The sequence below is a fragment of the Panthera tigris genome, chromosome E2 (genome assembly GCF_018350195.1).
Source record: "Panthera tigris isolate Pti1 chromosome E2, P.tigris_Pti1_mat1.1, whole genome shotgun sequence".
Taxonomy (NCBI): domain Eukaryota; kingdom Metazoa; phylum Chordata; class Mammalia; order Carnivora; family Felidae; genus Panthera; species Panthera tigris.
In genome coordinates this window covers 14,114,617-14,142,299 of record NC_056674.1, presented here as the reverse complement: position 1 = coordinate 14,142,299, position 27,683 = coordinate 14,114,617, and the positions used below count along the sequence as shown (strand labels likewise).

The 27,683-nt window shown below is 52.6% G+C and overlaps 1 protein-coding gene across 2 annotated transcripts; it reads right to left on the bottom strand.

The window, feature by feature from the left end:
- Positions 1–22: 22 nt before the first annotated feature.
- Positions 23–27,074, bottom strand: NUMBL (NUMB like endocytic adaptor protein). 2 transcript variants are annotated; one of them, XM_042969810.1, is made up of 10 exons: positions 26,990–27,074; positions 23,691–23,775; positions 22,080–22,219; positions 21,030–21,104; positions 20,867–20,941; positions 19,544–19,684; positions 9,967–10,156; positions 5,435–5,740; positions 2,407–2,529; positions 23–1,536 (listed from the first exon to the last, which is right to left on the bottom strand). In XM_042969810.1, exons 1-10 carry the CDS (start codon positions 27,011–27,013, stop codon positions 899–901), a joined length of 1,797 nt encoding a protein of 598 aa, XP_042825744.1. In that variant the 5' UTR covers positions 27,014–27,074; the 3' UTR covers positions 23–898. The 2 variants fall into 2 exon arrangements, with proteins under 2 accessions (XP_042825744.1, XP_042825745.1); XM_042969811.1 differs by lacking the exon at positions 26,990–27,074 and adding an exon at positions 26,132–26,198 and having other exon boundaries at positions 24–1,536.
- Between the last annotated feature and the right edge of the window lie 609 nt (positions 27,075–27,683).

The following is a 27,683-nucleotide window of genomic DNA, read 5'->3' as shown; positions in this document are numbered from 1 at the left end:
CACACCCCCCCCCCCTTTTTTCTTGCTTTTGAGATGACTCAGGAGGAAAGGCTCTGTCACCACACCATCCCCCCTGGACACACCCTGCTGTCCGAGGGGCACCATTATAGTCTTCCTTTATTGGCTGTCCTTGTATAATACAAATCTGTGAGTTTAGATACAAAAAAATCTGGAAATAAAAGATAGAAAAGTACCCGCCAGGCACCCCCCCCTTCTTCCCGGGCCCTTCCCCAGCGGGCACTGACGTGAGGTAACTGAGCATCTCCTTCCTCTTCCCCCCACCCCAACTCCTGGGCCCCCAACTTGGCCCCTGCCCCCACGAGACCTTGGCCCAAGGAAGATGTGGGCCCCCGAGTGGGGGAGAGGGGTGATAGGGGTGAGCACAGCATTGGCAGTGAACGCAGCAGGTGGGCAGAGGGAAGCCCTTTGCTTGTGCTGTGTCTGGAAGGGGACGGCCAGACTTGGGGTGGGCACTCCTGTGGGGTCCAGAAGAGCCCCGAAGTGGGCCTCCCTTTTCCATCCCACCCAACACTGAAAGGTCGAAGGTCAACAACAGAAACTGGGAGATGTAGCTTGAACCGAGGGCACTCAGTGGGACGGTGGCCATCCCGCTGTGTCTGGGGTTTGGGGGAAGGGAGGAAGGGCACCACCAGCCTAAGTCTGGCAGTGAAATGGGTCCCTTAGCCAGGCTGGTCCGTCCCTGAATCCCATCCTGTCACAACCTGGGCGTTACAATGTCGGTTCTGTAGTGGTTGTGGGGGGTGGTTCCGGGGGGGGGCGGTTAGAAGGGGTGTTGGGGGGTGGGGCGTAGCCCCAGGGAGCGGGACTAGGGAGAGGTTGGGCCTCCATTCCCAGGTGTGGGCACCTGGAGATGCTGGGGTGGGCAGGGCAGCTCGGGCTACAGTTCAATCTCGAAAGTCTTCTGCAGGTCGCCCGAGAAGGGGTTGGAAGGCTTCTCTACAGCAGGTTTGCCTTCTAACGCTGCCCACTGAGCCTCAAAGGGGTCCAATTCGGGGGCCGGGGCAGGTGCTGGCTCTGGGGGCCAGGGTGCCCCATTGGGGCGTGGGCGGACCTGGCCCCCCGGGGCAGTGGGCATGGCCGGGGGTGGGAAGGCCCCAGCTTTCCCGAGCAGGGTGGCTGGCTGGGGCTGGAGCTGGGCGGCTGAGCAGAAGGCATTGGCCACCATCTGTGAGGGTGTGATGCCCACCACGGGCACCCGGGGCATGGGCGGGTAGCCCAGGCCCGGGTAGGCGGGCACAAAAGGGGGCTGCATGTGTGGGGGCGGCAGGAACACGGCCACCTGTGCAGGTGTAGCGTCGAAGGGCCCCATGGGGGCGGGAAAGGGCTGCAGGGCAGGGGCCACAGGGGGCACTGAGGCCGCTTGCTGTTGCTGCTGCTGCTGCTGCTGCTGCTGCTGAGCTTTGGCCACCTGGGACACCTCCTCTAGCCACCTCTCGGCCTCCGAAGGGGTTCGCTTGTGCCCAGGCTGGAAGGCCGGTGCAGGGGGCACGGAGGACTCACCCCAGGCAGAAGTCCCTAGAGGGAGGAAACGGGCAGTTGAGGGGCATGGGCGGCAGCCAAGAGAACCCGAGCCTGGGGATCAGAGTCTGCAGCCAGGCTGCGTGCCTTGAATCGAGTTCTGCTCCTCACTAGCTGTGTTGACTTTGGGGCAAGTGGCTTAACCATCCTGGACCAGGGCATGGTTCTGAAGTGCTAAGAAAGTACAGTTCTGAGATTCTAAGGCCCTAAGATGGAAAAGCACAGGCAAGACTGACAGGCACCAGCCCAGCTTCCCTTCTGATTGGTCAGTGCCAAACCCATTATTAAAGATTTTTAATACCACCGTTCATTCTGGTATTTTGACAATGTATTGTTTTAGGAGGCTAAGATTTAAAGACTGCATGGACAGGTCTCACCTAGTGAGTGAGGTTCAATGGTTTTAAGCTTGTGTTTTCTAAGATTCTAAATCGATAGTGCAGGTCCAAGTGCTTCCATGGTTCTAGAACAAGCTCATGGCTCTAAGGTGATGCCAAGGTTTCATGGTTCCAGAACTGGACACTCTAATATCCTGTGATTCTGAAGCTGTAGGTGTCTCAATTTTATGGTTCTAGGACAGGAAAGTTTAAAATTGATCCCGTGGTTTGAAGTGGCCCCCCCCATGATTCTAATGTTATCTCATGGTTCTAGGATGAGCCCATGGCTCTGAGAAGACCCTGTGCTTCTAAGACGATCCAAGGCTCTAAACTGATGCCACGGTGCCAGGACGGTCCCATAGCCTTTAGATGATCCGTGGTTCTAAGCCCGTGGGATTCCAAGGTTCCTGGAGTGTCTGAGGTACTCCCTGAGTGGAGCAGGGGCTGTAGGGGGGCACTGCAGGGGGGCACTGCAGGGAGGGGCAGAGTTTACCTGCTGAGGCTGGTGGTGGCCCGGGTGCCGGTGCTCCAGCACTGGCGAAAGACGAGCTGATCTGTGTGCACAGAGCATTGATGCCGTCGCTGTCACTGGCTCCAGGGGGCTCCATCTCAGGCACTGGGAAGTCAGGGAAGGGTGGAGGTCAGAGAAGAGGCCCAGGCCCTACCCTTGACCCCGTGCCCTTAGGTGGCCCTCTCTCACCACCTGGGGTCCTTTCCCTCACAGGTGTGTAGGTCGTGGGTCTACTCTGCAGTAATCAATGGCCGGGGCCATGAAAGTGCTAACTCCGTGCTTGTGTGTGCGTGACATCTGAGTGGTACGACAGCCAAGAGGTACGTGACATTTTGGTGGTTGGGGTCCCAAACCAAGGAGGACATCATGATCTGTGTATAGTGGGGCACCTGGGTGGTTCAGTCCGTTGAGCATCCGACCCCGGCTCAGTTCACGATCCTGTGGTTCATGAGTTTGAGCCCTGTGTGGGGCTCTCTGCTGTCAGCACAGAGCAGGCTTTGGATCTTCTGTCCCCCTCTCTCTCTGCCCCCTCCCCCACTCGTGTGTGTGCACGTGCTCTCTCTCTCTCTCTCAAAAATAAACATTAAAAAAAATCTGTGTGTGGCTACAAATCAGGAGAAATATTTTAAATGTTCGACAATATATATTAATTAAAAAATACATCCGACCACATACATGGCAAGAGCTCTGATGAGTCAGGATGAACGTTGGCCACACTGTTGTGCGGTGGCTGGGGATCATTCGTCCTCCTTTGGGTGGAGAAGGGGGGGGCGCCCTGTCCACCATACCTGGCCTGGCCTATTACACACATCATGAAGCTAGAGATGCACCTGTGCCAGCAAGACAGGGGACACTGAACAGGTGAGGTGGCCTCATGAGAGCTTGGGATGAAAAAAAGTGCCATCCAAATAGACAAGAGAAACGCCAGTGTGGTGGGACAAGAGCCTGTGACATCTCAGCAAGCGGTCGTCTCCAAGGGAGCACATGCGATGCCCCACTGAGCATCAGAAAGAAATGGGCTGGAGGACTTAGCAGGTGTGACAGGGGCGTGCCCAGGTGGGAGGGTGTGTGGTTTCTAGGTCAAGTCTATGATGACTGTAGTCCAAATAGGTGTGCAGCTTCTGAGGGCCTGGCATCTAAGTGTGACCGAGATCCAGGCGCGTGGCGTCCTGTGATTCCCAAGCGTGAGCCACTCCAGGCAGCCGCGTGTGACGTATGAATGTGTTTGCAAGCGTGCGTGAATCTGCAGGTGCGACTTCCACGTGTGTGCGAATCCAGGTGTGTGGTTTGTGAGTGTGCGCCGATCTGCGTGGGGTATCTGGACACGTGCCTAAGTGTGTGTTAATGGAAACATCTGGTTCTGTGACACCCAAGAGGGGGTGTGACTTTTGAGTCACATTGAGCGTGTGACTTCTGTGTGTGGCACCTGCGGCAGAGTGACTTGTGTGAATCTGAAAATTCCGGGGGGGGCAGGTCACATCCGAGCAAGTGTGCGACTGGCTACGGGCGCGTGAAGCTTCCACCTGAAGCCTGGGGAGCCTGCCACCTCTCAGGGAGCGTGTCTGACAGGCCTGGGGGGTGCGTCATGGCAGGGTGCATGAGGACAGCAAACGCGAGGCTGTGTGAAGGCCGAGGGACACGGCGGGACACGGAGCGCGTGTGCGTCAGTCTCGGCAAGCACTGGCATCTGCTCAGCAGTCACCTTTGCGAGCAGCCCAGCCTTCTGGACGCAGATCAACGCCTCCCACGCCAGTCCCCGAGGCCAGGAGAGGTGGGTGTCTCCGATCTGGCATATGGAAGCAGGAAAGCGGGCCAGACCACGTGACTTCACCAACAGCTGGGAGGAGAGGCAGCCCGCTTGCCCACCTCCCTGGGGCAGAACATGGCACCATGCCACCTCTCTTCCCCCTCTCTCGTGGCAGACATTGCTTTGAGAACATGACACTTGCCACCTCTCTCCTCTTCCTGGCCCATGGCAGACATTAGTAATCAAGCACGACGCGTTTTTCCCACTCACCTCTTTGCTCACCGTCCCCCTCACCTGGCCAAACCTCATGGCTCTACTGGCCAAATGCTGGGTCCTTGTAACTCCATCTTCCTTCCAAGAAAAACAGAACAGCTATACTGCCTCTCCTATCACTGCCCAGGGCAGGCACTGCTAATAGATGATGACGTGTCACCGCTTCCCTCAGCACTGTCCCTGGAAGATGGGGGTGCTGCTTCTGCCTGATCCTCTGCCGACCAGCGACATCACAAATCCATCACTATGCTCCGTGACCCCTGATCCCCGTGCTCACGTGTGCCCTTCACCTCATGTCTCCACTGGCCAAATTCTGGGAACCTCTCCTTGGGCACAACAGAACTTCTGCTCTCTCTTCTCCCTTATCCATGGCAACCTTCACTAATCACATGGTGTATCGCCTCGCTCCTTTTTCTTGCTCATGGCAGGCACTGTAAGGAGATCATGACATATGCCATCACTCTATTCTCCCTGCCCTGGGCGGACGCCGTTAACCCATCACAATCCTCCCTTACCCTGAGCCTGTATCCTTCACCTAGTCAGATCTCATGTCTCTCTGGCCAAATGCTTGGAGGGAGCATTAGCCTATGGAGTCTCAGTCTCCTCCTGAGCAAAAAGGGGCGTCTAGGCAGCTTTCTTCTCCCCCGGAACCCATGGCAGGCTTTGCTAATCAATCATGACGCGTGCATGTGTGAGGTACCTCTCGGTTCCGTACCTAGAGCAAACATTACTAATTGATCATGGCTTATGCCATCCTTCTGCTTTTCCTTGCCATTAGTAGACATTGCTAATCGATCATATTTGCACTACCCCTCCCCCATGGTGGCCGACACTGCTAATCAACCATGACGTGTTCCACCCCTCTTTCCTTTCCCGTGGCAGACAGTGCTAATCAATCAAGGTGCATCCACCTCTTCTCTATCTGTTGCCTCCTACAGAGGGTGGTATGGTATTGATCCTGATGTTCTTCCCACTGAGACACGGGCTCACCTGTGCCCTTCACCTGGAAGTCAGTGCGGCGCTGCAGTGTGGACGGCAGCTCATTCAGCCGTAGGCTCAGCTGCCGTTTGAAAGGTGAGTTCTTCTGGCTGAGTGCTGGGAACCCGCGGAAGGAACCCTGGCGAACCAACTGCTCCAGGGGGGCGTGGCGTCGGGGGATGGCGGCTGCACTGGTGCCTGCAGCCACCGGGGTGCCCGCCTCACCCTTCTCCCCAGGGGATGTGGTGGCCGGCGTCGGGGACACATGCCCAGGCTGGGCAGGGCCAGGAGCCGCAGATGGGGCAGCTGCTGCCTCTGCTGGAGACAAGGCGGGGGACAGGCGGTTAGATACCCCACCGGGGCATTTGCTCCTCTCCCACCCGGCCCCCTTGATCGTCCTCCAACGCTGCCTTCCTCACCCAATGTGTCCTCTCCTCGCGACAGGCTGGTAAGAGCCCTGAAATGCCTCTCATCTTCACCAAGCCAATACCGCCTGCCCCAGGAGGCTCTCGGGAGTCCTCCTCCAGCCCAACCTTCTGCGTCGCTAGTTTCTGCCCCCAATCTGGCTTTCTCTGCTGCTTCTTCTGTTTTTCTCTCTGAGACCTTCTGTCTCCCTTTCTGATTAATTTAACGAACGCTTATTTGGTGCATAATGAATGTATCAGGCATTGTTCCAAATGCTTGCAAGCAGTCAGTGATTCGAGCCTCACAGCTACCCGATGAGGTCGATATGACCGCTATCCCCATTTTACAGATGTGGAGACTGAGGCCTCTCAATGGTACGTGACTTTGCCCAAGCCACAGTGCTAGGAAGGGGCAGGCTGACCCCAGAGTCGGTGTCCCAGACAAGTGCCCTAACCTGTCTCTCCCTCTGGCCTGCTCTCTCCACATCACGCCGTCTTCCTGTCATTCTGTCTTTTCTGTTTCCTACCATTCTTCCCACCTCAACTATTTCGCCCCTCCCACCCGTTGCTACCTACTGTTCTAGACCCAGCTTGTTCCATCCTGTCCACTCTGGGACTGCCCTCTGTCCTCTGGGGGTACCTGGTCTCCCCACCTAGTACAAGGTGGGATCTTCAGAGGCAGGGACCCTCCCCCCGCCCAAGCCCTGTCAAAACACAAATAGACACCCATCCTCCAATCAGGGCCTCACCCGAGCTGCAGCCCAAATCGGAGACTAAACTCAGGCCCAGAGAGGTAGGGAGGTCACCCAGCACTGCTTCTCCCATCTTCCAGGTGGAAGCGGTGAGGCTCTCACCCAGACCTGGCTGGGGGCAGCTTGAACCACGTGGGGCAGGTTGGAACCAGGAAATCACCTCTGTCCCCACCTTACTGGGGGATCTCAGGAAGCCCCCTCCCTTTCGAGCCCCAGTTTCCCCGACTAAACCTGGGGTAACCACCCCTAATACTGCCCTCCTGAGGCCTCCTGAGAGGGTCAGTTGAGGCAGCGAATGTTCAGTGCTTTAGAATCTGACAAAAGCTTGGTAAACAACACTGTGAAAAGTGCACTGGTTCGCAACTCCTAAATTGGAAAGAGCTCTTTGTCAAAGGGCAAGTGAGGTGCCTTGAGACTGTAAATCGGGGCATCTACAGCAAAATGCTGGGTGATGTGTTCAGCAAATCATACCATACTTCGTGAACTCTCATTTTGCTGTGCAAGCTGTAAAGTGCTTTCTATAATGCAAAGTACCTGGAAACCATAACATCCTTTGGAAACAGTAAAACCGCTTGCAAACTCTAAAGCGAATGACATGTTTTGTAAATTCCAATAGCCTCTAGAAACAGTAAAGAAATACCTGTGAACCGTGAAGGACTGTGTACCCAGTGCGTTCATTTGTAAACAATATAAAACATCATACACTGGATCAGGCCCTCTGTTAACTTCATTTCGTATCTGCTTTGTGAATGGTAAAATACTTTACAAATTCAAATAGATGATGAAGGGGCACCCGGGTGGCTCAGTCGGTTAAGCATTGGACTTCAGCTCAGGTTGTGATCTCACAGTTCGTGAGTTTGAGCCCATGTCAGTCTCCGTGCGGACAGCTCCGAGGCTGGACCTGCTTTGGATTCTGTGTGTGTGTCTCTCTCTGCCCCTCCCCGGCTCACTCTCCGTCTCTGTCTCTCTCTCAAAAATAAATATAAAAAAAAATAGATGATGTAAACTGTAAAATATTTTGTAAGCTGTGAAGAGCTTTGTAAATTGTCAAGAGGTTTGCAAATGGTCATGTTATTTATAAATAGAAACATACTCTGGGGACACCCATGTGGCTCAGTTGGTTAAGCCTCCGACTCTTTGATTTCAGCTCAGGTCATGATCTCACCGTTTGTGGGACTGAGCCCCAGGCTGTCAGCATGGAGCCTGCTTGGGATTGTCTCTCCCTCTCTCTCTGCCCCTCCCCTGCTCCCTTGCTCTCTCTCTCTCTCTCAAAATAAATAAACATTAAAAAAAAAAAAAGAAACATACTTTGTACACTCTAATATTCTAAGTAATAAAAAGTTCTGTTTTCCTAGCTCTTTAGTTAGAAATATTTTATTATTATTATTATTTTAGTTAAAAATATTTTAATTTTGGGGGCACCTGGGTGGCTCAGTTGGTTAAGCATCCGACTTCAGTTCAGGTCATGATCTCACGGTTCATGAGTTCGAGCCCCATATGAGGCTCTGTGCTGACAGCTTGGAGCCTGGAGCCTGCTTTGAGTTCTGTGTCTCCCTCTCTCTCTCTCTCTGCCCCTCTTGCACTGTCTCTGTCTCTTCTCTCTCTCAAAAATAAATAAACATTAAAAAAAATTTAAAAAAATCATGTCCCTTATAGACACAGATAATCCAAAATCCAGTTCAGCGTTCAGGGTCACCATACCTTGTGTTTATTACTACTTGTCAAATCTCTTTAGTCTCCTTTAATCTGGGTCAGTTCCCCATGGTAAGTTCTTTGTCAATTCTTTTTTTTTTTTTTTTTTAGAGAGAGAGAAAGAGAGAGGATCTTAAGCAGGCTCCATGATCAGCATGGAGCCCAACGAGGGGCTCATTCTCACAGACTTGAGATCGTGACCTGAGCCGAAATCAGGAGTTGAATGCCTAACCGACTGAGCCACCCGGGTGCCCCAGTTCTTTATGAATTCTAAGCAGTGTTTTCCAAAAATTAAAAAACTAGAATCCACACACACACACACACACACACACACACACACACACAACTGGGGGTGGGGGCACCTGGGTGGCTCAGTCAGTCAAATGACAGACTGACTCTTGGTTTCAGCTCAGGTCATGATCTCCACAGTTTGTGGAGCCCCATGTCAGGCTTTGTGCTTGACGGCGTGAGGCCTGCTTGGGATTCTCTCTCCCTCTCTCTCTGCCCCTACTCTACTCTCCCCTACAGCTCTCTCTCTCTCAAAATAAATACATAAACTTAAAATTACACTGTGACTCAGAACACAGTATGCTTATATTTAAAAAAAAAAACACACTGTTTCAGGGGCACCTGGCAGTTCAGTCAGTTAGGCATCTGACTCTCGATTTCGATTCAGGCCATGATCTCACATTCATGAGCTCAAGCCCCCCATCGAGTTCTGGGTTGGGTGTGGGGCCTGCTTACGATTCTCTCTCTTCCTCTCCACCTGCCCCTCTTCCCCCCCCCCCCCCCGCCGCCCCAACATGCAGGTGGGCACATTCGTGCTCTGTCAAAAAAAATTAATTAATTAAAAAAAAAAGAACACAGTTTTAGAACTTACGAAGTATTTGCCACTTACGTACAATGTTAGAGTTTACCAGGTGTTTTCTTTTTTCTTTGTGTGTGTGTGTGTGTGTGTGTGTGTTTATTTTTGAGAGGGAGAGAGAGACAGAGCATGAGCAGGGGAGGGACCAAAAGAGAGGGAGACACAGAATCCGAAGCGGGCTCCAGGCTCTGAGCTGTCAGCACAGAGCCCCACGCCGGGCTCCAACTCACAGGCTGAGATATCACGACCTGAGCTGAAGTCCGACATAACCAGCTGAGCCACCCAGGTGCCCCTTACCAGGTATTTTCTTAAACCCTTTTGATGGCAACCCAGAGCAAGAAATACCTTTTGCACGGTAACCTGTTACACACACACACACACACACACACACACACGCAAATATATATACTGAAATAATAGTATCATTCAACTACACTTACCCTTACTACATTCAGCTAATCTGTTATTTTCTATTTCTCTTTTTTTTTTTTTTTCCTTCAGCGCAAGCCACAATCCACCAAGCTGACTTCACAACCCATTAGCCGGCCCGGATACACAGTTTGAAATGCCTCATAATGAAGCGCCGGGAGCTCTGCTGTGATTTGTGGCCTGCAGCACACTGCCCAAAGAACTCCTTAAACCCAAGTGAGCTTTATAAACTGGAACCAAACTTTGTGGTTGGTGCTCTGCTTTGTAAACTGCAGAGTCCCGGTACCTCTGCAGCTCTCCGCAGCGACACTGGATCCCCAGCCCCCATCCCCCCCCCAACCCCCACCCCCCCACCCCCGGGGCCCACTCTGTGCCCAGCCCTGCCCTCTGCGCTGCACCCACCTTTCTTTTTCTCGGGGGCCTCTCGCTCAGCGGGCCGCCCGCCGCCCGACAGGCGGAAGGAGCCCTCGCGGGCGAAGCTGGTGCGGCTGGCATCGAAGGCGGCCGTCACCCCGCATTCCTTCTCCCGCCGCTGTTTCCGCTCCAGGCAGGCGGCAAAGGCACAGCCCACCGCGTGGCTCAGCCTCTCGCCCTGTGGGTGGAGATCCGCGCGGGCTTAGAGACGCTGTGCTGTGCAGGCCGGACGCCAGACGCCCTGGGTTCCCCGCGGCTGGGTGTCGGGTGATCCTCGACAAGCGCCCCCACCCCACCCCGGGGCCTCCGTGTGGTCTGCACCGGGACGGAAACAAATGACAGCTCTGAGGGAAAGAAGCCAGAAACAAGAGAGCAGTGCCGTCCTGCTCCATTTATGCGAAGTTCGAGAACCAGCAAAACTCATCTACCGTGAAAAAAAAAGTCAAAGAGTGGCCGTTCTTTGGGGGGTGGGGGTGGGAATTTTACTTCAAAAGAGAATGACCTGGGGTGGGGGCGCCTGGGTGGCTCAGACGGTTAAGCGTCCGACTCTTGGTTTCCGCTTAGGTCACAATCTCAGTTTCGCGAGTTCGAGCCCCATGTCGGGCTCTGTACTTGTGGTGTGGAGCTTGTTTGGGATTCTCTCTCTTTCCCTCTCTCTCTCTCTCTCTCTGCCCCTCCCCTGCTTGTGCTCTCTTTGTCTCCCTCAAAATAAATAAATAAATAAACTTAAAAAAAAAAAAGTTAAATTCTTAAAAAAAAATGAAAACAGGGGCGCCTGGGTGGCGCAGTCGGTTAAGCGTCCGACTTCAGCCAGGTCACGATCTCGCGGTCCGTGAGTTCGAGCCCCGCGTCAGGCTCTGGGCTGATGGCTCAGAGCCTGGAGCCTGTTTCGGATTCTGTGTCTCCCTCTCTCTCTGCCCCTCCCCCGTTCATGCTCTGTCTCTCTCTGTCCCAAAAATAAATAAATAAAAAACGTTGAAAAAAAAAATTAAAAAAAAAAATGAAAACAAAAACAGCCCATTTCTTGAGTACATATTTTTTTTATAAAGTTTTTTTTTTTTTTTAACGTTTATTTTATTTTTGAGACAGAGAGAGACAGAGCATGAACAGGGCAGGGGCAGAGAGAGAGGGAGACACAGAATTTGAAACAGGCTCCAGGCTCTGAGCTGTCAGCACAGAGCCCGACGCGGGGCTCGAACTCACAGACCGTGAGATCATGACCTGAGCCGAAGTCAGATGCTTAACCGACCAAGCCACCCAGGCACCCCTCTTGAGTACATATTTAAGAGGCTCCAAGGCCACACTGATTCTGGCTTCCTACTTTTCCAACTGCGTGTTCTCAAGAACACCACTCTGCCTTTCAGTGCCTAAGCCTCCCTGTCTGTAAAATGTGGGCCCTAACAGCACTCACTTAGCAGGGTTGTTGCAAGAATTACATGAGCTAATATATGCAAGGAGGCACATAGCACTGGAAGCCGGCCCGAGAGCCTAGCACAGGGAAACACCACATAGGTGTCACTTTAAATCTGTCCACCCTTTGTTGGAATCTTCACAATCATGCCAGGAGATGGACATGCTTATGAGCCTGTTTTACAGATGAAGAAACTGAGCCTTAGTCAACACACCCGTTATAAGTGAGTGGCAGGGTTGGGATTCTCATGAGATCAACCTAGCTTCTGTTTCCTAACCAAGATGCTCAGCCACCTTTTATTTATTTATTTATTTATTTATTTATTCTTTTAAATTTTTTTAACGTTTATTTTTGAGACAGAGAGAGACAGAGCATGAATGGGGGAGGGTCAGAGAGAGGGAGACACAGAATCCAAAACAGGCTCCAGGCTCTGAGCTGAGAGAGCTCACAGAGCCCGACGCGGGGCTCAAACTCACGGACCGCGAGATCATGACCTGAGCCAAAGTCGGCTGCCCAACCGACTGAGCCACCCAGGCGCCCCTCAGCCACCTTTTAAAGATAAACTTGGGAACAGAAGTTCTCAACAAAATACTAGCATGCTGAACTCCTCAGCAGAGTAAAGAGGTTATGCACCAAGGTCAAGTGAGATTTATCCCAGGAATGCAAGGTTGATTCAACCTCTGAAACCAGTGAATGCAATACACATTAACAGAAAGAGGGAAAAAAGCCACATGATCATCTTCCTTAATGGGGAAAAAGCATTTGACAAAATCCAACATCCTTTCATGATAAAACAAAGTTCAACAAACTTGGAATAGAAGGGCACTTCCTCAATCTGATAAAGGATTTTCATGAAAAACTCACAGCTAACATCATACTCAATGGTAAAAGAGTGAAAGCTTTTCCATAAGAATAGGAACAAGATGAGGATGCCCATTTTCATCACTTCTTTTCAATGTTGTACTGGAAGTTCTAGCCAGAGTAATTAGACAAGAAAAAGAAATAAAGGCATCCAAATTGGAAAGGGAGAAGTAACATCATCTCTATTTGCAGATGACAAATCTTATATATAGAAAATCCTAGAGAATCCACAAAGGAACTATCAGTGGTAATAAATGAATTTGGCAAAGTTGCAGGATATAAGGTCAATACACAAAAATCAGTTATATCTATATACGCCAGCAGTGAACAACCCAGAAATGAAGCTACAACAATCCCATGTACAACAGCATCTAAAACAGTAAGATGGTTAGGAATAAATTTAACCAAGGAAGTGAAAGACATGTGTGCTGAAAACTACCAAACATTACTAAAAGAAATTAAAGAAGACCTAAACGAATGGAAATACATCCCATGTTCATGGATTTGGAAACTTAATATTGTTAACATAGCAGTATTTCCAAAGTGGTCTGTACATTCAATGCAATCCCATCAGAATCCCAATAGACTCTTGAAGAAATAAGAAAAGCTGCTCTTGCAGAAACAGCAAAGCTGATCCTAAAATTCACATGGAATTGCAAAGGACCCAGAATTGCAGCCAAAGGAATTTTGAAAAAGAACAAAATAAAAGAATTTACACTTTTTTTTGAAGAATTTTAGAAGTTTTTAAAAAAAAATTTTTTTAAGGTTTATTCATTTTTCAGAGACAGACAGAGCGTGAGCGGGGGAGGGGCAGAAAGAGAGGGAGACACAGAATCCGAAACAGGCTCCAGGCTCTGAGCTGTCAGCACAGAGCCCGACGCGGGGCCCGAACTCACGGACGGCGAGATCGTGACCCGAGCTGAAGTTGACGCTTAACCGACTGAGCCACCCAGGTGCCCCAAGCATTCACACTTAACTGTTTAAAATAGTACTCCACAGGCACATGAAAAGATGTTCAACGTCGCTCCTTATCAGGGAAATACAAATCAAAACCACACTCAGATATCACCTCACGCCAGTCAGAGTGGCCAAAATGAACAGATCAGGAGACTATAGATGCTGGAGAGGATGTGGAGAAACGGGAACCCTCTTGCACTGTTGGTGGGAATGCAAATTGGTGCAGCCGCTCTGGAAAGCAGTGTGGAGGTTCCTCAAAAAATTAAAAATAGACCTACCCTATGACCCAGCAATAGCACTGCTAGGAATTTACCCAAGGGATACAGGAGTACTGATGCATAGGGGCACTTGTACCCCAATGTTTATAGCAGCACTCTCAACAATAGCCAAATTATGGAAAGAGCCTAAATGTCCATCAACTGATGAATGGATCAAGAAATTGTGGTTTATATACACAATGGAGTACTACGTGGCAATGAGAAAGAATGAAATATGGCCTTTTGTAGCAACGTGGATGGAACTGGAGAGTGTGATGCTAAGTCAAATAAGCCATACAGAGAAAGACAAATACCATATGTTTTCACTCTTATGTGGATCCTGAGAAACTTAACAGAAACCCATGGGGGAGGGGAAGGAAAAAAAAAAAAAAAAAGAGGTTAGAGTGGGAGAGAGCCAAAGCATAAGAGACTGTTAAAAACTGAGAACAAACTGAGGGTTGATGGGGGGTGGGAGGGAGGGGAGGGTGGGCGATGGGTATTGAGGAGGGCACCTTTTGGGATGAGCACTGGGTGTTGCATGGAAACCAATTTGACACTAAATTTCATATATTGAAAATAAAATAAGATAAAATAAAATAAAATAGTACTCCAAAGCTACAGTAATCAAAATAATGTGATACCGCCATAAGGATAAACATACACATCAATGAAATAGAATTGAGAGCCCAGATATCGACCCACACATTTATGGTCAATTGATTTTCAGTGAGGGTACCAAGACTATTCAAAGGAGAAAGAATAGTTCTATTAGCAAATGGTGTTGAGACAAATGGATATTCACAGGGAAAAAAAATTAAGTTGGACCCCTACCTCACACTGTTTACAAAAATTACCTCAAAATAGATCAAAGGCCTAAATGTAATAGCTGAAACTATAAAAGTCTTAGAATAAAACATGGAGTAAATCTTCATGACCTTAGATTTGGCAATGGATTCTTATGGCACCAAACACACACACAACAAAAGAAAAAATAGATACGCTGAATTCATAAAAATTAAAAACAATTTAGGGTGCCTGGATGGCTCAGTGTTAAGCATCTGACTTCGGTTCAGGTCATAATATCACAGTTCATGAGTTTGAGCCCCAATTTGGGTGAACCCTGCTTCTCTCTCTCTCTCCCACCTTCCCCTGCCCCTCCTAGGATTCTCTCTCTCTCTCTCTCTCTCTCTCTGCCCCTAGCTCACTTGCACCCTCTCTCTCTCTCTCAAAAAAAAAATTAAAAACAATTTGTACATTAAAGGATACTACCACGAAAGTAAAAAGACAACCCACAGAATGGAGGAAAATTTTTGCAAATCATAGAACTGATAAGAATCTACTATCCAGAATATATAAATTTCTTACAACGCAACAATAAAAAGACAAACAGTTGAAAAAAATGGACAAAGGATTAGAATAGACATTTCTCCAAAGAAGAGAAACAAGTGGCCAATAAACACATAAAAAGAGTCTCAACATCATTAGTCAGCAGGGAAATGGAAATCGAAACCACAATGAGATACCGCTTCACACCTACTTAGGGTGGCTATAATTAAAAAAAAAAAGGAAAATAATAAGTGTTGGCTAGGATGTGGAGAAATTGGAACCATTGTACATTGCTTGGTGGGGATGTAAAATGCTGCGGAAAACAATTTGGCAATTCCTCAAAAAGTTAGACGTAGCTCTACTGTATGATCTAGCAATCTAGCTTCTAAGTACAGACCCCCCCAAAATTAAAAACAGCTATTCAAACAAATGCTTGCACAGCAATGTCCACAGTAGCATTATTCACAATATCTGAAAGGTAGAAGCAACCTAAACATCCATCAATGGATGAACAAACAACTTGTAATAGAGCCATACAATGGAATACTATTCAGCCATGAAAAAGGAAGTACTGACACACGCTACAACACAGATGAACCCTGAAAACATTCTGCTGAGTGAAAGAAGCCAGTCACAAAAGACCGCAGGCTGTATGATTCAATCTGCATGAACTATCTAGAAGCGGTAACTCCAGAGAGACAGAAAGCAGACTAGCGGTTACCAGGCTTGGGGAGGTGGGTGTGGGGAACAGAGAGTGACTGCTTAATGGGTATAAGGTCCCTCTTAGGAGTGATGGTAAGGGTGCCTGGGAGGCTTGGTCGGCTAAGGGTCCGACTCTTGATGTCAGCTCAGGTCATGACCTCATGGTTTGTGGGTTCGAGCCCCACACTGGGCTCCACGCTGACAGCGCAAAGCCTGCTTGGGATTCTCTCTCTCCCTCTCTCTCTCTGCCCCTCCCCAGCTTGTTCTCTCTCTCAAAATAAGTAAATAAACATTAAAAAAAAAAGGAGTGATAAGGGGCACCTGGGTGGCTCAGTCAGTTAAGCATCTGACTTCAGCTTAGGTCATGATCTCACAGTCTGTGAGTTTGAGCCCCACGTCGGGCTCTGTGCTAACAGCTCAGAGCCTGGAGCCTGTTTCAGATTCTGTGTCTCGCTCTCTCTCTGCCCCTCCCCTACTCATGCTCTGTCTCTCTCTGCCTCAAAAATAAATAAAAACATTTAAAAAAAAAAGGAGTGATGAGGGGCGTCTGGGTGGCTCAGTTGGTTAGGCATCCAACTCCTGATTTTGGCTCAGTCATGATCTCATGGATCAGGCTCTGTGCTGACAGCGTGGAGCCTGCTTTGGATTCTATCTCCTTTTCTCTCTGCCCCTCCCTGCTTTCTCTTGCAAAAATAAATAAATAAATAAATAAATAACAAATAAATAAATAAATAAAAATAAATATTAAAAAAGAGTGATGAGAACACTGGAAACTAGAGATGATTAGTGAACAGCATTGCATGTATACTAATGCCATTGAACTGTATGCTTTAATTTTTTTTTTAATGTTTATTTATTTTTGAGACAGAGAGAGACAGAGCATGAACGGGGAGGGGCAGAGAGAGAGGGAGACACAGAATCGGAAACAGGCTCCAGGCTCTGAGCCATTAGCCCAGAGCCCGACGCGGGGCTTGAACCCATGGACCGTGAGATCATGACCTGAGCTGAAGTCGGACGCTTAACCGACTGAGCCACCCAGGCGCCCCGAACTGTATGCTTTAAAATGAAGAATTAAAAAAAATTTTTTTTAATGTTTATTTGTTTTTGAGAGAGAGAGAGACAGAGCATGAGCAGGGGAGGGGCAGAGAGAGGGGGAGACACAGAATCCGAAGCAGGCTCCAGGCTCTGAGCTGTCAGCACAGGGCCTGATGCAGGGCTCGAACCCACGAACCGTGAGATCATGACCTGAGCTGAGGTAGGGTGCTTAACTGACTGAGCCACTAAAATGGTGAATTTTATGTGAACTGCACCTCAAAAAATAAAGCATCACTTTGAGGAATCCTGGGAGTCCTATTGCTTAATGCTTAAAATCTGAGGCTCACGAGTGGAAAGCAATTGCAGACAAGGTCACACTCTTTTCTTGCTTGGATTCTCACCCTCAAGTACTTGTCTTTTCTTTTTTTTAAGTTTATTTATTTATTTTGGGGGGGGGGGATGAGAGTGAGTGCACAAGCAGGGGAGGGGCATAGAGAAGAGAGAGAGAATCCCAAGCAGGCTCTGCACCGTCAGCACTGAGCCTGACACGAGGCTGGAACTCACGAACTGTGAGATCATGGCCTGAGCCAAAACACCTAACTGACTGACCGGCCCCAGGTGCCCCAAGTACTTGTCACATGAAAGCAACCGCTCCTAGTTACTGGACATTTGTTATGGGACCCTATTTAACACTTTCTGTGTGTGACCATAATATACAGGCTTCACCAACACACCTGTCAGCAGCCACTGTTATTATCTCCGTTTTATGGAGGGGGAAACTGAGTCCCAGAGAGGGAAGCCACTTGTGCCCGACGTCCCACATTTAGGTGGGGTGACACTGAATCCACACTAGCCACATGGCAGTGTGTTTTCCAAAAATAGCCACAACAAGTTTCTGGCAACCACACGCTCTTCCAGAATTATGTCATTCCCCTATCAGAGATGGAGTCTGTGTTCTCTCCCCTTAGCCTGGGAAGACCTCTGTGACTGCCTGGACAAACAGAATATCACAGAAGCAATGCCGTGTGGTCTTCAGGACTAAGTCCACACAGGCGACAGCACTTCCTCCTGGCGCGAGCTTGGGCTCTCACTCTCTCGCTCCTTTAACTCACTTGGGAGCCCTGAGCCACCGTGTAAGAAGTCAGCCCTCCCGAAGCCTCCAGGCTTGGAGAGACCTTCTGGAGAGGTCCTGAGACTACATGAAGAGTGGGAGACGTCCGGCCAGTCTCCTGGTGTTCCAGACTGTAACAGCCATGACCGACTCTGGACCCACCCAGCTGAGCCTTGTCCAAATTCCTGACCTACAAAACCCCCGAGAGATAATAATTGATTGCCGCTAAACATTGGGGCAATTTGTTACGCAGCCACAGATAACTGCTACAACTGGTACACTATGCCCAAGAAACAGCAGTTGCTATGGGCTCTGGGCTTCTCGTATCTCCATGCTAGCCCCCCAGCCAGCCATAATCAGTACTGACTAATCAATCCTGACATGCTCAAATTTATCTTTCTCCCCCAGTTCTGAGATCTGGAGTTGTGTGTACGAGTGAGGAAGTTGGGGGTACTAACTAGTTTTGGGGGTTCAGAACTCCTGGAGTGGGGATTTCTGAAATATGAAGGAATCCTTGTGGGGGATACTGTTAGAATCTGAGAGGGACGCATGTCGTTTTACTTGCCCGGTATCCGTTCCTCTTGCTTTTGATAACAGCACCCTGGATTCCCTTTGGGGAGCTCCCCCTCAACACTGGGTATGTCAGGCTGTGTGCTCCAGCCTCCCCTGACCAAGGGGTGGGCAGTGACCCATTGCCAGGCCAATCCCATGCCCTCTTGTTGGAATTTTAACCCACGACACTGGGAGGCTGGATTCATTTCTGCAGCAATGCAGTGAAAGGAACTGTCCCCTGACGTTCTGTCCCCAGGCTGCCCAGCTCCCTGACCTTTCTGATGCTTAATGCTCTGATTGTCCTTCGATTCTGTGAGATGCCTCCTATCACACTATTCTGGATTTACGTTAGCCAGATTAGTTTCTGTTGCCAGCCACTGAAGACTGGCTAATGTACGCAGCTGAGACTGCCTTCCTATCAAGTTGGGTGGGGTCTGAGGTCAGGGTCCAGGGAACAGGACAAAATAAAGACTATACATTCCACCTTTTTTTTTTTTTTTTTTTTTTGCAGCCAGGGATGTCCAACGGGATGTAATTGTCCCGTGACTCCCCAAAAGGAGAGGGCGTGCCCCTCTTCATGCCTCCCTCCCTCATGTGGCTGGAATGAAGATGTGAAGGCTGGAGCATGTGCACCCATTTTGGATCATGGAGGGGAGGCCACAGCCCTTGATGAGCAGAGAGAAGCACACCAATCCTGCCCTGCCTGCCTCTGGATGTCTTTCACATGAAACAGGAACAAACTTCTATCTCACTAAAATGACTGACAGCTGGGGGTTTTCCGTCAGAGCCTCAGAATCCTAACTGTGAGACTGTATCACAGAAGACAGTCCATTTGCGGCTTTCATCAGATTCTCAGAGCGGGCCTTCACCCCCTCAAATGTAAAGAACTGCAAGCACAATGAATCAAGGTTGAAAGAAGCAGGAGGACCTGGTGGGGTATCTTTGAGAAGGGCCGGAGGGAGCCTGCTGGGGGCAGGAAACGCTCTACAACTTGACCTGGGTGGGGTTTTTATGTAAGCAAGAATTTTACGGAGCTGTGCCGGGACCACCTGTGCATGTTACTATATGCATACGACCCTCGTAAAAAAGAAAAGTAAGAGACATATGAAGAACCACTGATAATGAGGAGGACGATAACTAATGTTTCCCTGAGCGCTTCTGATGTCCGGCCATCATTCCAAATACTTGGTATTAACCCACGCAAGCTTCCCCATAATCCTCTAAGTTAGGAGCTGTGAGGACACAGGGCACAGAGAGGAGAGGGGAGGGGAGGGGAGAGTGACTGGCCCGACTCCAGGGAGACAAGACTCAGCCTGGCTTCCTCCCAGTGATCCTTCCTCCGGTGATACTCACAGAGTCCTTGAGTGCCAGGAAACAGTGGCAGATCCATCGGCGGGTGGTACCGTCACGGCAGATGTAGGAGAAAGCCTTGTCCAGGTTGCGGTCAGGGGCACAAAAGGAGACCTTTTCGATGGTCTGGTCTACCAGCAGGTCCTGGAAGGTGGCCAGGGAAACCAGGAGAGGAACTTGAACTATCTTTCATGTACTCATTCAGCACTCCCCTTAGCGACTGCTCTCTGTCCTGTTCCGCACGGGGTGGGGACCCTGCACTCATTGAAACGGCAGTGGGCCCTGCTCGCATGCACGGGGCTCCCGGCTTAGTGTTGGAATCAGGCCCATCACCAGACAGAGGCACAGGCGAGGGGCCAGGGCCGGGGTGGGGGAGGTGCAGGGACCTGTGGCGGTCAGGAGCGGGTGCCTGACACAGCTTGGTGAGGAACCAGGCAAAGCTTCCTGGAGGAAGTATTTTTTTTTTAATGTTTTATTTATTTTTGAGAGAGAGAGAGAGAGACAGAGAGCACAAGCGGGAGAGGGGCAGAGAGAGAGGGAGACACAGAATCCAAATCAGGCTCCAGGCTCTGAGCTGTCAGCACAGAGCCCAACGCAGGGCTCGAACCCACGAACCGCGAGATCATGACCTGAGCCGAAGTCGGACATTTAACCAACTGAGCCGCCCAGGCACCCCTGGAGGAAGTATTAACCAGGCAAAAAGGCAGGGAACAGTCTTTCAGGGTAAAGGAACTGCGTGTGCAAAGGTGTCCATCCTGTTCAGTTGGTAACCTGACTCTTGCCCTGTGCTGCCGCCTCCTTGGGCAGTCTCTGTGCAGGGAAGTCGATGGTGAGCAAACAGATGCTCAGGTCCGGGCCCCGGGATGCTCCCGTCTGGCTGGGAACATGGACAATAAACACGGAACAGCTAACATCCACTGATCTGAGCACATATGCTGCCCCAGGGACAGTTACACAGCGTGCATACACCTTCTCACGTAAGGGTAGGGGCCACGTTTATCCACATCTTACAGATGAGGCAACTGAAGCACGGAGGGGTTGAACCTCACACTCTGGGTCACCCCGCAGATATGTGGGCGAGCAGGGATGCGAGCGAAGGCGACGGCTCCACACCCACTACCTGCCCAGCTCACAGGTAACTGTAGGACTCGGTCCTGAATTACGACCATGAGGAGTGCCAAGATGCTGCAGGAGCACATGGCCTAGAAGGTCCGGGAGGGAGGGACATCAAGGGGGTGGGTGGGAAGGTGTCCTGAGCCCCGATTCAAGCAGGGTGAGGAGAGGGGGCCCACTGGGGCCCACTCCCACCCCCCACGAGCCTCCTACCTTGGTCTTGTCGTCCACCACTCGGAGCCCATCGGCCGACACCCAAAGGACAGACTTCACGGACTTCCGGCCCATCTGGGGGTGGGGGAGGAGGAGCGAGGGCCTGGTCAGGGCTGCCTCTTCCGGTGCGGCCCTGCCCCCTCCCGGCCCGGCCCTCACTCACCGCCTTCAGCTTCTTCACAGCGTCTTCGCACACGTGCATCCCCCGGGACTCCTCCACTTCCACGTGGCCCAGGTACTTGGTGGGGACGAGACGGGAGGACAGGAAAGCAGCACAGTAATCAATACCGCCTAGTGTTTCCCGAGCAGCTGCCACGTGTCACCCAATGTCCCCTAGCCCATCACACATATTAACTCACTCACGGTGCCGCCACTCTGCGAGGTGGGTCCTCTGTTCCCATCCCAGATACACAGAGGAGGACACTGAGGCTAGCGGGTAGTTCTGACTCCCATCTTGCCTCTATACCTGGCCCTAACATGTTACTTCCCGTCCTTCTAGGGGCCAGAGTCTGCGTCTCCGGGCCTCAGCACCGGTCTGCCAACGACCCATGGGAGCTGGGGTGCGCTCACCCCAGCCTCCTTACCCCGTTGGGGGGATGGCTCTATTTCCCAGCATTTTCCCGATGACATCAAGCTCGAGTGCCCACAGCTGCAGGTTAGTGACACAACCTTTATTGGCTTTCTTTCCTTCCCAGCGTTTCTCACACTTCCAAATGGACCCCCCCCCACTCCCACCCACTCCATGCCTGCTTCCAGGGGAAGGGAAAAGAAAACGGAGGGTTTACGACAATCGGCTGTCGTCACCCCGCCAGGCAAGGGACTAAGTTGGGAGTTGAACCTGAATCCTGCTGTCTCCCTCACGGAAGCGCAGTGTGCATTTTGAAGAGTCGTGATGGTCTAAACCAAAAAGCACTTCACAGTAAAGGGCTGTGCAAATACCACAGGCTTTTGTGGCCTTCCGGTGCCTTTTGTTAATTGTGAGCTCCCAGAGGATGGGGTGACTCAAGGAAGAATGTCCCCTGGCTCCCCAGGTAATACCTTCCTGGTACAAGAGAATGTGTGTTGGGTTTTAATCCCAACTTTGAAGGGCCCAGGCTGTGGGGTTCTTTGGGGATGCGTCGTCTCTCTCGCATTTGGGCCAGGGCCTCAGCCACATCGCCCAGCACCCCGGGACCGCATGCACACAGCCCCTGCCCGCGCCCCGCCCACTCACCCTGACTGGGAAGCTGCAAGTGCCCTTGCGCACCGCATCCTCGTCCGCCTGCCACTGGTGGGGGCGCGACGCCTCCGGCACGTAGGCTGGTTTCCGCCGCCGCAGGCTCTGCCGTAACTTGTTCATGGTGCCCGCCCCTTCTGGTGACACAGGACAGGGGCGCAGGTCAAGGGCAGGGAGGGTCAGATAACACGGGATCTGGGTTACAGGGTCAGGGGGTCCCTGGGTCAGAGGGCGTGGCACTCAGGGAACATGCAGCGGCAGCGGTCAGGGGCCGCTGGAAAACGGGGCAAGGGAAGGCAGGGGCGTGCCAGAGTCAGCGGTGGGGATTCAGAAGAAAAACATAGGGCAAAGGTGCATGGAGGTCTGGGATGGGGGTCAGGAGTCCGCTTTGAGCTGTCTGGAGATTGGGGACGTGGCAGTCAAGAGGCATGAGGATCCAAACTAATGGGGAGTCGAGACATTGGAGGGCATGGGGGTTAGAAGGCATAGGGCTCAGGGGTCACAAGGCCAGGAGTTTTAGGGGTAGGAGGTCAGGGGCTGAGACGGTCAGAGGGCACAAGAGCTGGTGTTGCACGGGTCCGATGTGGGGGATGTGGGAGGCCTGGGTTCAATGTGGGGGGGACACAGAAGGTCCAGGGACTGAGGTCCAGAACCCAAGGGTGTGGAGGCTGGGGGCTCGTCTCTGTGCCTCTGAGATGCACTCCTCTGACAACTGTGTCTGGTCTAAGGCAGGAGCCCCTGGGGCGGTGGGCACCTGTAACCATGAGGGGAAGGGGCGGTAGTGGAGGTGGCCACAACGGAGGTGGGGACAGTCTGTGTTGACTAAGACAGTCTTCTCTGACTGATAAGCCATACGGACTGTCCCAGGAGGAGCCCGAGAGGACACCGAGGATAGAACACTGCCAGCAGATGGGGACTCTGTGTGTGTGTATGCGCGTAACTGGTGTATTCCTGAACGTTGTCTGGATCTAAGCATGCAGACATTATCTGTGAGCGTGTATTTCTGAAGGCTGAACATACGGAAGGACACTGGTCTGACAGTGGCTGTCTGCGAAAGTGTGTGTCCGGAAATGCTATCCGTGAGGGGGGGGGTCTGGGTCCAAGGGTGTGGTTGTTTCTGGAAGAGTAGGTCCCTGAAGGTTGTTGCCGAAGGGGATCTAAGTGCGAGAGTGGTTGTCCGTGTGTGTCTGGGAGCCGTGCCTGTGAGGATGTGGGCGAGCATGAAGCCGTTGTCTTTCAAAGGCGTGGCCATGACCGTCGTCTTCCAAGCCGTGTGTCTGCCTGAGGGCATGGCTGTGGTCTTCGATGGCGGTCACCTGTGGCAGTGTGCAGCTGTGAGGCTTGTCCAAGAGATCCTGTCCCTGGCCGAGAGTGCAGCGGTTGAGAACGCGGGGCTGTCGTCTGTGAGAGTGTGTTCACGAGTGGTATTTGTGAGGGTGTGACTGATGGTCACTGAGTGTGCGGGGAAGACATTCGAGGGTGTCCCCTCATGGGTGTGATTGCGCCTCTGCAGCCTTTGCGGTGGGAGCAAAGGGACAGTTGCTCTGGTTGTGTCAGGCTGACCCACCTGCTTGCTCAGCCTTGCCCTGGCCCCACCTGGTCACTCACCTGGCTCCGTCCTGGAGGTTTCGGGGGGCCCCAGGGCCCCACAGGGGGCTGGGGGCAAACGCTGCTCAGGCCTCTTGGGTCCGCCCTGCCCAAGGAAGGGAGGAGAAGGTGAGACACTGGCTTGGGTTGGGGCTCGGTCCCCTACCTCCCCACCTCTTTGGACAACAGCCAACCCCCCCCCCCCTTCCATCTCAGGCTCCCTGGTGAGAGCCCTGGTTGTCATAGCAACCGTTACTCAGGAGATCAGCCACCTGGTAGCAAGGGCCTAGGAATGAGTAGGTGTGTTTCTGGGGGCACGTGTTGGGGATGTCCTGGTCTCAGGAGGCAAGGGGACGGTGTGAGGAGGGAGTGGCTTTGACCTCCAGACGCCTGTCCAGGCTACACATAAACATGCGGTCACATGCACGCGTGCAACTCATGTCTACAGTCGCCCCAGGCACCTGGTCACAGCTCTCCACGTGTGGTCATACACAGGCACGACCACAGCCACACACACCGCATCGCACAGATGCACATAAACAGTCACAGCCACAATAACCATCTGGTCACAGATCCACGTTCACAGACACGGACGTTGTCCACGCGCATCTCCAGCCCCAGCCTGCCGAGGCACTGCCACAAACATCTGGGCCCATCAGCTACCAAATATGTGGTCACTTCTGTCTTCTCAGCCACATACAAAGAGCTGGGCCCAGGCACAGCCCCCCCCACCAGAGGAGCGCACTCCCCACGACAGTCATGACTCCTCAGGCCCTCGCCCAAGACACTCATGTTGCAGACCCACGCACACAGAATCACGGCAGTCAGAGGGCACCCATTCGCCCCAAGTCACACACAGGCACGAGTGCTGTCACACCTGACACACGTTTGGCCACGCACAGCCACATCCAGCCACGTGTGTTTAATCATCTACAAGCCCACAGCGGCACACGGGTACCCAGCCCCTCTGGTATCGGTCACACCAAAGCACCATTTTGGTCACGTGCTGTCACAGTCACACACACCCTGTCAGGGGGGCACACATGCGGTCACGGTATGAGCCACACTTACACGGATGGTCTTCCACACCCAATCACACACAGAGACACCGACGGCCATGGCCTATGCCTTCTAGAGACACAGGCACGCACACTCAAGACACGCAGGTAACCAGAGACAACCGTCCCTAAGGATGGCCACACTCAGGGATGGCCAGACAATTGCCGGTTCAGAGTCACAGCCATACACACTTCAGAAATGGCCACGTGGGCAAAGTCACACAGCATCAGTGTCCATATTACCCAGCCATGTACCCTGGTCTCGATACAGTCACCCCACGTCCCACCGTGTCACCCCATCACAGAGAAACGCACAGTCTCTCTTCAGGCGAACACACAAGTCACAGGGATAAGCATGTGGTCGCATACAATCACAGCCCCGTGTGGACAGACACACATCTCACACATAGAGACATCTGCACACAATTTCTACTTCACACATCATGAGCACACAGTGATGAAGAAAGAGAACTCAGAAATGCAGTGACCCAGGCACAGCATTTATAGCTGAGTTGACACAGGAGACATGGTCCCTGAGAGAGCCACGTCCACAGTCAGGACAGTCACCCAGTCACCAAATCACGCAGACTGAAACCCAGGCAGTCCAGCATGCACATGGGGACACACACACACACACACACACACACACAACTATAAATGCACAGAGTCACTTAGCATCAACACACAGAGCTAGATGGAGTCATTTATACAACCCTTGTTACACAGATGTGGCCATGAGCACACAACCCCCGTCATAGAAGTCACAGTGCCATTACACAACCACACACAACGTGACTTCATGTACAATGGCAGACACACACCCAGAATTGCAGGGAGACTTGTGTGTCACACAGACATATGCGTGACCCACATATACAATCAGTTACGGACACAACTACAAACACTCACAAGTCAGTGGGAGAGTGGCACATGGACATAGAGTCATAGACACAACTCCATGTACACGGTCCCAACTCCACCCACAGCTTGTCAGCCACACAAAACTCACCCAACCCCACGCCCAACACACACACTGTCACAACACAGTTATAGCTACCAAAGCACACACCCAGGGTCACAAAAGATGTAATCACAGACACAACCACGCAGTCACAACCATGCACACACAAACACACACTAAAAAGTGACAGGGTTCTGCACAAGGAGCAGCTGTCAAACACACATAGTCGCACAAATGCTGGGGTCACAGACACAAACGCGCACACTGCGAGACACAACCACAAGCACAACACGCAGACACACATACAGGATTCCTCAGTCACCAGCTCCAGCACACGCGCGCGCGCACACACACACACACACACACACCCCACAGTAACACAAACACCGGGTCACACTCCTAGCCACCTCCCGTCGCTTGCTTCCCCCCTTCCCCCCAGGTACCACACACAAAGCCGCCCGTCACCCGTCACCGCAGACGCTGCAGACAGACAGGGCTGTGCTGGGTCCCTGGGGAGCCGCCCCCACCCCCAGCCTGAATCCTGAAGCCTGGGGGGCCATACCCGGGAGGGGGAGGCGGGGCATTGTCTGCGGGTGGGGCCACTCCCAGGCAGCTGGGCAGCCCCAGGGACCCTTGACCAAGCCTTTGGGGGTTGCCTAAATTTTCCCTATTTTATTCAGGCTAGGTGGGGGGTGGAGTCCCAGGCCCAGGGACCTTGTTTTGAGAAGGGTCTATTCCTGGAACGCCGCCCAAGGATTGGGGGGGATGCTGTGCCCAGGGTGTCTCTGAGGCCTGGGTACAGACTGTGCCTGGGATGCCCCCTAGGCCTTGGCTTGGTGGGGAAGCCATTCCCAGGGACCCCAGCCTCAAGACCTTGCCTAGAGGGTTGTTGTGCTCAGAGACCACCTCAGGGAGGGAGGGGTAGGGATTGCGTCTGGTCTGGAATGGCCTCCTGGAGGCCTTGGCTTGATGTGGGGGTTGTGTCCTGGACCCCATCCCCAAAACCTTGCCCAGGGAGTTGTACCTAGAATCTGTCCCCCTGTCCTTGGTTTTTTTGAGGGGCAGGTCTACGTCCAAGATCCCTATCTTCAGGGCCTTGGCAAGAGAGGGCCTGTGCCCCAGACCCCCTGTCGCTCAAGCTTTGGCTTGGTGGGGGCCTGTTCTGGACCCCCCACCCAGGCCCACCCTCCCCAGTCTTGGCACCCTCTCTCCATCCGGGCGCCGCGGCCGCCTCCCACCCTCCGCCACATCAGCAGCGGCGCCGCCCCCCACCCGAGTCCCCCCTCTCCCGCCCTTCTCACGCTGGCCGCCGCGCTGCGGGACATCCAGGGCCCGGGCGCCCCCGCCTCCCGCGGCCCCGGCTGGGCCCGGATCCCCGAGCGCTGCTGCTGCTGTGGCGGCGGCGGCGGCGGCGGCGGCGGCGGCAGCGCGGTCTGACGCGGGCCGGGGCCGGGGGCCGGGGGATGGTGCGGGATGCACGCGCGCGAGCCTGCTCCGCTCCCGGGAGGATTCCGTTCCGGGGGCGGGGGAGCGCCCCTCCTGCCTCGGCTCCCCGCCCCAGCCCCGCCCATTGGCCCGCCGCCTGCGGGATATGCAAAAAAACCCCGCCCCGGCCCGGCGCCTGGCCGGCTCAAGCCCCACCCCCTGGCCGGCAGGCCACGCCCACACGCAGATATGACCCCGCCTACTCCAGCGCGGCCACCGCCCCGCCACGCCCATTGGCCAGTCCCCGGTTGAGGCAGCATGTGAGCCTCGCAGAGACCTTCCCCCCAGGCCCATCCTGGCGTGGGCTCTCTTCCCCTCCGTGACCCTTGACCTCCGGTCCTCTTCTGTTCCACGTCCGCAAAAGAGTTGCTTCGGGAAGCTCTTTGCCGCCCCACATACCCAAATCTTCCAGCTAACCCCACGGTTCTTCCAGCCTAGCGGGGGCGGGCAGGAGCGGTGACGAGGCACTTTTTGCAAGGAAGGGGAGGGGGAATGAACAGACCCCGGCAT